Source organism: Streptopelia decaocto, assembly GCF_964273445.1.
Source record: "Streptopelia decaocto genome assembly, chromosome: 12".
NCBI classification, from domain to species: domain Eukaryota; kingdom Metazoa; phylum Chordata; class Aves; order Columbiformes; family Columbidae; genus Streptopelia; species Streptopelia decaocto.
This window is the reverse complement of record NC_138667.1, coordinates 2212078-2223504: the sequence shown is the minus strand read 5'-3', so window position 1 is coordinate 2223504 and position 11427 is coordinate 2212078. Positions and strand designations below refer to the sequence as shown.

General features: G+C 54.8%; 1 protein-coding gene across 5 annotated transcripts in view; it reads left to right on the top strand.

Moving 5' to 3' along the window:
* The first annotated feature begins 951 nt into the window (after nucleotides 1-951).
* ADRB2 (adrenoceptor beta 2) overlaps nucleotides 952-11427 on the top strand; it is a 61816-nt gene continuing 51340 nt past the window's right edge. For all 5 annotated transcript variants that reach the window (XR_014185215.1, XR_014185216.1, XM_082063479.1 and 2 more), the window contains exon 1: nucleotides 952-2357. Coding sequence is in view for 3 of the 5 variants with exons in the window: in XM_082063479.1 (XP_081919605.1) it covers nucleotides 1184-2357 (1174 nt within the window). In the remaining 2 variants the exon portion in view is untranslated. The remainder of the gene's footprint in view (nucleotides 2358-11427) is intronic.

The window sequence follows — 11427 nt, the reverse complement described above, 5'->3', positions numbered from 1 at the left end:
TGGAGGGAAATACTTGTGATAGTGTCCGGAGTTAACCACATGGCTGGCTGCAGCGTGGGGGACCACAGTGCACGGCAGTCGCGCAGCCCCCCTGCCCAGCCAGTGCTCCTGGGACAGCTGGGGGGGTCTGTGCCCTTGAGCAGCTCTGGGATTTCTAGGGCTGGGCTGCAGCTCTAGTGCTTGGATGCACCCCCACCCTGGCTGCCCGGGTGCTCACAGGGGTGCTGGGCTGCGAGTGAAGCCACAACGGTGGCAGGCTGGGGGATGGCAGGGACAGAGACCCGGGTGACATCCTGGCACAAAGTGTCACTGGTGAGGATGGGGGCTCTGGGGAAAGACAAACCCCAGTGCCCAGCAGGGACAAAGTCTCTGTGAGCACCAGTGTCCTCAGGATTCTCCTGGTGCCATATGTCCTGCAGGCAGCCCGGCATGGGGGGCATACAGGGTGTATGGGTGGGGTGGGATGTGGGGACACCCCAGAACAGGGAGTTCATGTGTGGTGTGGGGACACCAGTGGGGCAGGGGGTGCAGGGACACCCCTGAGGCGAGGAGTGGCACCCCTGTGGCATTGCGGGGTGGAAGGCATGGGGACACTGCAGGGCAGGCAGCACGTGGGGGTGCATGTAGGGCGGAGAGCACAGGGACACTGTGGGGTGGGGAGCACGAGTGGGGGGGCGCGTGGACACAGCGCGGTGGGAGCACGCGTGGAGCAGGGGGACACCAAGGGGCGGGGAACGCGCGTGGGGCACGGGGACGCGGCGGGGGCGCAGCACGCGCCGCCGGGGGGGGAGCGCGCGGGGCGGGGACACGCGTGGGGCAGGCAGGGGGGTGTGGAGGGCTGCGAGGTGCGCGCGGGGCGCGGCGCGGGCTGCCATTGGCTGTGGCGGGCTGATGTCACGCCGGGTGTCGCTATAAGCTCCGCGGCGCCTAACGGGCTGGGAGTCGGGCGGGAGCGCGGCCGCCGCCCGGGACGGAACGGGACGGAGCGGGAGGAGACCAGATACAGCGGGACGAAACGAGACGGAGCGGTCCCGTCCCAGGAGCGCACAGCGGGAGCGCCCCCGCGCCCAGCCCGCCCCGCACTTGCCGTCCCGTATGCGCGGCTCCCGGCGCAGCGCTGCCGCGGAGGACCCCTAGGCAAAGCCAAGCCCCCGCCGCCTGCCCGGGGGGCTGCTGGGGGGCCATGGAGCTGGCAGGCACCGAGCTGCCCGGTGGCAACGTCAGCGCCAACCAGAGCGCCGCCGACCCCACGCTGTCGCGGGAATTGTGGGTGGTGGGCATGGGGATCCTCATGTCGGTGATCGTGCTGGCCATCGTCTTCGGCAACGTGCTGGTGATCACTGCCATCGCCCGGTTCCAGCGCCTGCAGACTGTCACCAACTACTTCATCACCTCGCTGGCCTGTGCTGACCTGGTGATGGGGCTGGCTGTGGTGCCCTTTGGCGCCAGTCACATCATCATGGGGATGTGGAATTTTGGGAACTTCTGGTGTGAGTTCTGGACCTCCTTGGACGTGCTCTGTGTCACGGCTAGCATTGAGACCCTCTGCGTCATTGCCGTGGACCGGTACTTCGCCATCACCTCCCCTTTCAAGTACCAGAGCCTGCTGACCAAGAGCAAGGCACGCGTGGTCATCCTCGTGGTGTGGGTGGTCTCAGTCCTTACCTCCTTCCTGCCCATCCAAATGCACTGGTACCGGGCAGACAGTGACGAGGCCATCCTGTGCTATGAGAAGGACACGTGTTGCGACTTCTTCACCAACCAAGCCTATGCCATTGCCTCCTCCATCATCTCCTTCTACCTGCCGCTTGTGGTCATGGTGTTTGTGTATGCTAGGGTCTTCCAGGTGGCCAAGAAGCAGTTGCAGAAGATAGACAGGAGCGAGGGGAGGTTTCACATCCAGAACAAGGAGCAGGAGCAGAAAGGGGGAGCTGGGCACCGCCGTATCTCCAAGTTCTTCTTGAGGGAGCAGAAAGCCCTCAAGACCCTGGGCATCATCATGGGCACCTTCACTCTGTGCTGGCTGCCCTTCTTCATCGTCAACATCGTGCACGTCATCCAGGACGACATCATACCCAAGTACGTGTTCATCCTCTTGAACTGGCTGGGCTATGTCAACTCTGGCTTCAACCCTTTGATCTACTGCCGGAGCCCGGACTTCAGGTACGCCTTCCAGGAGCTCCTGTGCCTCCGCAGGTCCGCCCCGAAGATGTATGTCAACGGCTACTCCAACAGCAACGGCAGGAGTGAGTACAACGAGGAGGACAACGGCTACCCCCTGGCATCGGACAAAACCTGCGAGTTGCTCTGCGAAGAGGGATCCTTCCCTCATGCCGAGGACTTTTCGCACTGCAAAGGTACTGTGCCTAGCGGGTAGCTTCGAGACGCGACGGGCTCTGGCGTGCCACACATTGGTTAGAAAGTGGAGCCTTTCTCTCCAAGGAAAACAAACCCCTCCGTTAATAATAATAATGATCCTTTTCTAGAGCGCGCCTAAAATCTAATGGCTGCAAGAAACCCAAACCTCAGCAAACCTTCGGTAAACAGGCGGGGGGTTACCCCGGGCAGGATCGGGGGGTTACCCCGGGCAGGGTCGGGGGGGTTTCTCGCAGTCTGCCTGTTTAGGGGCACAACCGTGGGTCCCTTGAGGAGGGGTGGGGAGAAATTTAAGGCTGTGCAGAAAGCTCGTCCCCGGAGGAAATTCCTGCCCGTGGCCGGTGTTTCACTACCTCATGACCTTACTGTTCGCAGCCGGGAGTGGCTGCGGGAGCGGGCTCGGGGCTGCACCGGGGGCAGCGCTGCCTGCGGAGCCGGGCGTCCCGCGGGGTCTTCCCGCTTCCCTTCTCACAACCGAGCCGGTGGCCGTGGGACCGCACCCCAGCCAGGACGGCAACCTCAAGCGGTGGTGCCAGTGCTGTTCCCCACAGGGGGACTGTGCGGAGGTGGCACCCTGCGCCAAAATCCATGGGGCTTAAGGGGTGCCAGGAGCAGGGCTGAGCGCGGCTCAGTAGGGCTGTGTCGGCTATCGCCGTCAGTGGGACAGTTTAAACAACGCCCAGGGACAACGAATGTTTTTTTGCCGAGTGGTATAGGACTTTCTGCTGAAATAATAATAATAGAAATAAACGGACTATTTGCCCAGAATGTGAGACTGTGACTGTGGGACTCAGGAATGTGGTACTGGGAAGTTGGGTGAAATGCTGCTACAAGCACAGACCATCCTTTTGTGGAGGCTCCAACCAAAGCTTTTAAATTGCCCGGTTTGTTTAACTTGGTCTCAAATGACAGTGAGCCCGAGGAGGTGGGAAGAGAGGGGGTGTTTTTGTTTTCTGTGGCGGACTGAAGCGCAGCTCTGGCCGCGGGACGGCTGGAGGCTGCTTGGTTGGTTTGTTGAAGGTTTTTTCCCCTTGCAGCAGGCTCTGCATTTTGTTCCCGGGTTGCGAGAGTTGGCGGCGGGCGCGCAGCGCTGTCACGGAGGCGCAGACACGGGCGGGCAGGTGTGGGCTGCGGGACACCCCGGGACGGGGACAGGGACACTGCTGCCGAGAGCTCTGGAAGTCCCTAGCTGGAGGGAAGCAGTGGGGGTGGAAATGGAGCCGCCCTCCTCGCCCCCCCATTGCTTTCACCCGCTGTTGCTGTGTGAAAGGCTGGACTCGAGGTTTGCAAGTGCGAGGTGTTCTCAGAAACATTCGGGAGAGGTGGAGGGGAATGGTGCTCACGGGACCTCTCTGCCCTCCGTGGGGCCGTGGTGTCCCGCGGGGGGGTGCTCGGGCACCGCGGCTGTGCGGGCTTTTCTCCCCCCCCGCCCCGCATTTCCACGCACTTATCCCGCACTCCAGGGGTTTTGCTTGCGCTGCTGGTGGGGCCGTGCTGCGGTCAGTGCGTGGTGTCTGGGGGTCGCTGGGGCCCCGGCAGAGCTTTGCAGATGCAGTGGTATGAGTCCCTTAGGGCTGGTACCCCCCGCTGCAGGCGGCAAGGGGAGTTCGAGGCAGCACTGCAAGAAAGCAGCGTGTACCGTCCCGGGCAGGCTGGAGGCTGGGATGGACCAGGGTTTCTGGCTACCGACATCTCTTTGCAGTCCCTGTGTAGCCTCGCATCTCCTGGCTGCTCTGAGAACTTGCCCCATGCGCTGGTACCATAGGGGCAGCCCCAGGGAGCGCTGGAGGGGAATGCCCCCTGGCAGGGCTGTGAGAGAGGGGGGTTGCTGCTGATCTCTGCTGCAGCTGCTGAAAGGTGCAGGGCAGCGACAAACTTGTCTTGGAGCTCTCACACCCCACCTCTGGAAACTCCTAGTGCTCCCTGCTTTCTTTCCCAAAGCAGTCTGGATCCTGCTTGGAAAGGGTGCTGAGAAGGAGGAACCCCTGTAAGAGTCCTGTTGCCCTCTAGCCCTGTGATGGGTGCTGCCTCAGCTCCGCTCGCTGCCTTTCCAGCGGAATGTACCTGAGAGCCTTCCCTCCTGCCTCTCACTGTCAGCTTCGATGCCTGCACCTGTCTGTACCCTCACCTGCTGCCTCGGTGGGGTTGTCAGCAGTGCCCGAGGTACTTTGAGCATGAGCCGTTTGGGCAAGGCAGGGTGTGATGGCATGGTGTGGCGTGTGAGGCCCCAGGTCAGCAGAAACATTTGCTCCTCAGATAAACATTAACAAGCTGTCCCAGCAACGGGAGACCCGGTGTGGGACCAGGACTTGCAGTCAGGTGCTGTTTGCTTCATACTGCACAAGGATTGAAACGCCAGGGGCTGGCGTGCTGTGCAGTGGGTGCTGTACACACTCTTGGGCTAGAGGTGCACTCTAGGTGGGTGCTGGCCATGTATTATTTAGCACTCAAGGGGAAGTGAAAATTAACCTTCTGATTTTAGCAATCAGTATCTCCGGTGTCTAATCTCCTGTGTTTTTCATGTTGCCAGGTGCTTGCTGTATTTTGCAATGCCCAGCGGCAGCTCAGGTTGGCGGGTGGCAAGGGCACAGAGGGAGGACGTGTCCCACAGCGATAGCTCCTGACAGGGGACCAGGGCCAGCGGATCAGCAGCCAAACTCCAACCGGCTTTCGGACAGGAGCCTGGGGCACAAAGAAGTCCAGTGTCCACATTGCAGTTGCTGTCTGTATGTTTTCAGTGATTCATTATTTGCATTTCAGTAGCACATGTTGTGGACCAGGACTTTGTTGTCTAAATAACTGGTCTGTTTGTTTGGCTGTGTTCATGCTTTAGATGTTGTGGCTGTGTGGAGCCAAAGCTGAGAGATGAGGAAGTGCCTAACTGCAGAATCACCACAGGATCCAGAGCACGTGGATGTGGAAGGGACAGGGGACACCGGACTGTTTGCACTGGGCAGTTGCCCTCGGTACTCCAGTGCTCAGCTACAGTGTTAGGAAACCTCAGGCTCGCAGTGGATTCTGAGTGGTGAAGAACTGATTTATTTCCTCTAAGGCAACATTAGTAAAACTTGTGAAATATGAACTCTGTGGTTCTGGGGGCAGGTGGAACTGAAAAAGAGAAACATTGGTGAAGAAAATATTGTGGCACCACCGGAGCCAAACAACAAACCTATCCCGTTCCATGGTTGAAAAAGAAAAGCTGTGTAAATGAATCCTTTGGCCTGTTACAATATTTTATAATAAAAATAGAATTTTATAGATACATGCTAGGCATTAAAAAAATAGAGCACTGAAGTCAGGACACTAGCTGCTTAAATTGATTTTAGGGTTATTAGGATTTTACACTAGCAGGGAGTTGGCTCAGTTTAAATGCATCTGATAAATCACATCGGTGTCTTCATTGGAGGAAAATCTTTGTGACAGAACACCAAATTCTTACTGCAAACAGAGCAGGCTGCCTTCTGTGCTGCTGGTTTGTTCCTTATGCCATTGTCACAAAGGTGGAGAGAGCACGGGTGGGATAGTGCCCAACCCCGCCTGTCGGTGTGTTCAGCTAACTGGAGCTTTGCAGGACATTTGCTGCTTTTGGCCAGACAGATTGTTATTGTTTTTGAAGTCTTAGTCAAGATGAGCATCACAAACACAGATTTTGTGTTGTTAGAAAATACCATCCTTGCCGTAAGTCAGGCTTGTGACTCAGGCAGCTGTACTTTCCACATCGGGGCTGTCTTTGCTTTGTCCTCCAAAACAGGCAGAGTACCCAGAGCTGCTGAGTTATGTCAGTCCTTTGCCTCTTGGGAGCATTCCTGGAGAGCTTTTGCTTTCTGGGAAGCCAGGCCTTGAAATACAACCGGCTGCTTGCTCCAGCACTGGGGAAGTGTGGAAGTGCAAGGGGGGCTGGCAGAGGGAGGGTCCGGGAGCAGAACCCCCTGGAGTGGGACTCAAGCGCCTCTTGAGGATCCCAAAGCACTTTGTATTCCAAATTGTTGAGCAGTTCCTAATGCACAGCATTGCCTGTCAGCGCGTATCGTGTTGCTGTGGGGTGTTGGGGTGGCCATGAGGAGCTTGACCTCGGCTGTGTAGCCAAGTCTACAGCTGGTGGCCCCTCCTGTGGTTCAGGTGAAGGTGGGGCCCCGGCCTAAGGGTGCTACCAAGGCAGTGGATACAGCAGAGAGGGAATGAAGAGACTTAAGTTCCCAAATGTGCCCAAAAGTTTGAGAACAGGCCAGGGATTAGTAGTGTAGAAAGGAGAGCCCGGCTGCTGGAGAGGGAACGGGTGTGTGAGCAGGGTCTCCCATGTCACAGCCACCAGGCTTTTTTCAAAGGGCTTATTCCTGTGTTTATTTACTATAAAGAATATGTTTTTGCTGTGGGGGGGAGGGTATTGATGGGGCTGGTTAGGAGTACATAGCAAGCTGCAATCTCTTGCCCTTCTGGCATTACAGTTCTCCTGCTGCCAGGAGTCTCAAATACCCGCGCTGGATAAGGGGAGGGCTTTTGTCCTCCTCCCTTTGCCAGCACTCTGCCTCTGAGAGTTTGTTTTCATTGGTATGATGGATTCATTTCCCAAGGAGATGCTTTTATGAGCATGTTCATTCCTCTGGCAGGAGGGAGAATGGCCTGTCTTGCATGTTCCCTTCTCTGTTCTCTGTCAGCAGACAGAAGGTGCCATCCTTCTAAAAGCAGAAGGGAAGCAAAGATTTCCCGACCGACCGAGTCAGCACCTGCCTGTGTCTCTGGGCAATGGGGACGGAAAGAAGGAGTCAGGGAAGGTGCCTGCTGGGCTGATCACTAGTGTCACCCCAGTCTTCCCCCTCCCCAGCTGCCTCTGCAGAAGTATCCAGCCCCGGTGAAGCACAGTCCATGGGGCTGGATGGGATCCACCCAGGGGTTCTGAGGGAGCTGCTCACCAAGCCACTTTCAATGATTTGTCAGCAGCCTTGGCTTATCAAGGAGGTCCCAGTTGACTGGAAGTTGGCAAATGTGACACCCAAATACAAGAAGGGCTGGAAGGAGGATCTGGGGAATCACAGGCCTGTCAGTCTGACCTTGGTGCTGGGAAGGTCATGGAACAGATCATCCTGAGTGACATCCCACGGCACATACAAAACAACTGAGTGATCAGTGCAGTCAGCATGGGATTATGAAAGACAGTCCTGCTTGACCAACCTGATCTCCTCCTATGACAAGGTGACCTGCTTAGTGGATGAGGGAAATGCTGTGGATGTTGTGTACTTGGCCTTTGACATCGTATTCCACAGCATTCTCCTGGAGAAGCTGCAGCTCATGGCTTGGATGGGTATACTCTTTGATGGATAAAGAATTGGCTGGAGGGCCAGGCCCAAAGAGTTGTGGTGAACGGAGCCAAATCTAGTTGGCGGCTGGTCTTGAGTGGTGTCGTCAGGGCTCAGTATTGGGGCCAGTTCTGTTTAATCTCTTTATCAATGATCTGGATGAGGGGATCAAGTGCACCCTCAGTAAGTTTGCAGATGACACCAAGTTGGGTGGGAGTGTTGATCTGCTGGAGGGTAGGATGGCCATACAGGGGGATCTGACCAGCTGGATTGACGGGCCAAGGCCAACTGTATGAGGTTCCACAAGCCCAAGTGCAGGGTCCTGCACTTGGGTCACAACAATCCCATGCAATGCTACAGGCTCGGGAAAGAGTGACTGGAAAGCTGCCTGGTGGAGGAGGATCTGGGGGTGTTGGTGACAGCAGCTGAACATGAGCCAGTGTGTGCCCAGGTGGCCAAAAAGCCCACCAGCATCCTGGTGTGCATCAAGAACAGTGCGGCCAGCAGAACCAGCACAGTGATCATTCCCCTTATACTCTGCACTGGTGAGGATCCACCTTGAATCCTCTGTTCAGTTTTGCACCCCTCATGACAAGAAAGCCTTGAGGTGCTGGAATGAGTTCAGAGAAGGGAACAGAGCTGATGAGGGGCTGGAGCACACATGTGATGGGAGCAGCTGAGGGACCTGGGGGGTTCAGCCTGAAGAACAGGAGCTGAGGGGAGACCTTCTGATCTCTGAACTGCCTGAAAGGAGCTTGGAGCATGGAGGGTGTTGGTCTCTTCTCCCAAGTAGCAAGCAATACAATGAGAAAAAATGGCCCAAGTTGTGGCAGGGGAAGTTTAGACTGGATATTAGGTTTGTTGAACATTGCAACAAGCTGCCCAGGGAAGTGGTTGAGTCCCTGTTTCTGGAGGTGTTCAAAAAAAGACACATAGATGAGGTTCTTAGGGACATGGTTTGGTGACAGCGTTATGTTAGACTCGATGATCTTGAGGGTCTCTTCCAACCAACATGATTCTGTGATCCCATACCTCACACCTTGGCTGACTCACATCTTTTGCTAACCTTGTAAGCGCAGTATCGGTGCCTGCACTTCAGGTTTGCAATGTGTGTGGTACCCAGGGTTGTTCTTCCAGTTCAGATGAGCAAGGGCTGTTTTGAAAAGCCACGCTGGCCTTGAATGTTGTTCTCAGCAGAAAGGTGTTGCGACCCTAGGGTCCTGAGCCCAGTGTTTGGCAAGGACTATGGTCCTTTACATCACTGTTTTTGCACTTGTGCTTGGTTTCTCAGGTCTATGAGTAGGACCACAGCCACTCTTGGGCATTTCCTCTCTCTGCAACAAAGTCTTTTTCAATGTGAAAGCTTGTCTCTTTTAAGACTTGAGCCCAGCAGCCTGAACACTTCTTCCCTTTGTTATTCTTCTATTTATTTTTTTTTCTGGAACTGTTTTGAAAGCGAGTATTAGTCCTAACCTTTCTTCCTGGGGGCAAAGAGAACATTTTGCAATGAGCACACATCCCGGGCTGTGAGGACACTATCATTTGGCAGCTGGGTAGCTACAGTGTCTTATCAGAGACATTCCCGTGGGGTGACCAGCTGCACGGGGCACCCATGGGAACCTGTAGGTGCTTTTTATCATATTACAGAATTGGGCAGCAAATATTTCACCCAGCGCTGCCTCTTGAGGGATGCGCTGGAGCTGTTCCTCAGGGCACAGGCAGGTGCTGTGGCACAACTGCTGCCTCTCGCACCCTCGGCTGAAGGACAGAGGCTCGTGTTTGCCACAGGACAAAGTGCAGCCAGCTTGGTCAGGAGCACAGATGCTCCCCTGGGGTCTCAGTGACACAGCCTGGGGCTGGACAGAGCAGTGCACGCGTGGAACTGAGTTTAGACAGAACTTAGAAGGAGGTTATCGCTCCTGCTAAGTGTTGTAAGAGCAGAATACAAACCTGATTCCCCTAGATTTGGCAGTGGGTGTCTGCTGGAATTGCTGTGTGTAAGGGTGATGAATCAAGCAGAGTGTTTCAGGGGGCATTGAGCCTCTACAAATGTTGTTCGGCATGAAGAAAGTGGATTTGCTGCTTCTGCACGCATGCAATTTCAGGTTTTCTCCCATTTCCTCACCCTCCCAATGGCAGAAGCATACAACTGAATTTTGGTGCAATATTGCCAGTGCCAGCGAGAGTGGATTGGGAAATATTTGTTTACTATCCTTGGTAAGGTCATTTTTGCACAAGTGTATATATATTTAGATAGATATATATGCGTGTATATATATCTCCATTATTTATATAGACTGATACATAGATCTGTGTATAAACAAGGAAATGTAAAGATGTTTTGTTGTGCTAGGTAGAGACATAGATGAAGATCTGTATGTTCAAAAGTTCAAGTATTTATTGCAGGTCCTATTGATTGACATTGTGTTTAAATAAAGAGTATTTATGGTATGCTTGCAGTCAAGTGTCAAGGCTGTTTTGGTGGCTGTATTTCCCCCATACTCTCCAAGACTCTTCTAGTGAATCCTTCAGGGCTCATTAAAAAGAAACAGCATCCGAATAGCCTGGTGCTGGTGGGGAGGCACACGCAGCCTCCTCGAGCAGATGAGCATTTCATTAATTAATCCAACGCTTTGAGCCCTGGAACCGGGGAGGAAACTGCAGCTGCCCAGCACCTCGCTGTAAAAAGGCGTCTCTGCTTTTCACCTCTTATATTGTCAGGGTTTACAGACAAAGTGGTTTTTAAAAATCCACCTGTTTTCCTGTTTGTTTAGACTTGAAACAGTGGTGGGGCCGCTGCAGCTGGTGCTGGTGCTGGTCACCAGTGCCAGTGTTCCCCTGGACTGGGAAGCAACACAGATGTCCAGTGCAGAGATGGTTGGGATGGGAAATATGAAACACTGCCAAATGTGTGCAGGGCTTGTCTGTAAAGCCGGTGCTGCCTCCACTCTGAACTGCCCTGCAGAACGGGGGTGACAGGAGCACAGTGCTGTATGTCACTGCTGTCTGTCCCAGGCTGCTTTTATCTCCTAATTAGGACTGGAAGTGCTTCTGGGGGGTGTCTTTGGAAAAGTACTGTAGTCTCCTGGCCTGTTCTCTGTTACCTGTGGCCCAGCCCTGTTGTCCTGGTGCTCTTATTGCTTCAGGTGGGGGTGAAGAAAGAGTATGGTTAATGTAAAGTAGGATCCCAGCCCAGCATGTTGCAATGATGGGTATTTCACATTCTTTATGCCACTTAAGACCACGATGAAAGACTTGGCAGCAGAGGCCGGTGTGTGTGCCCTGCACATTTCAAAACTTTTCCTTTCCAGAAACAACAGTGGGGAGTAGTTCTGCAGCGTGGACAGGGAGGGATTACACCAGGCACTTCTAAACACAGCAGATGCCCAAATTCTAATATTTTATGGGTTTGTAACTTTGTGCTTTCAAGGGATAGAGACCCCCAGCTAGAAATGCAAGCTGTTGCTGACTGCGAGGGTCCTGAAGAAGGAATCAGTCAGACCTTCAGCATCTGTGGGGGAAGCCTCAGCTGCCATCCAGCTCCCCCCACCCCGGTTAAAAAGGACATTCAGACTGGAGAACATTTCACATCCCATCATAGAAAGGTGCTTGGTCCTAAGAGATGCTTAGAGCCCAGCCTCTGCTTCCCAGCGTGTTTGGTGATTGCTGCCAGCAGCCCCTCCTGGCCCTGGTCCTCCAGTGATGCCAAAGGGAAGGCGTTAGGAAACTGCAGCACCGCTGCCAGAGCCACCTGCCA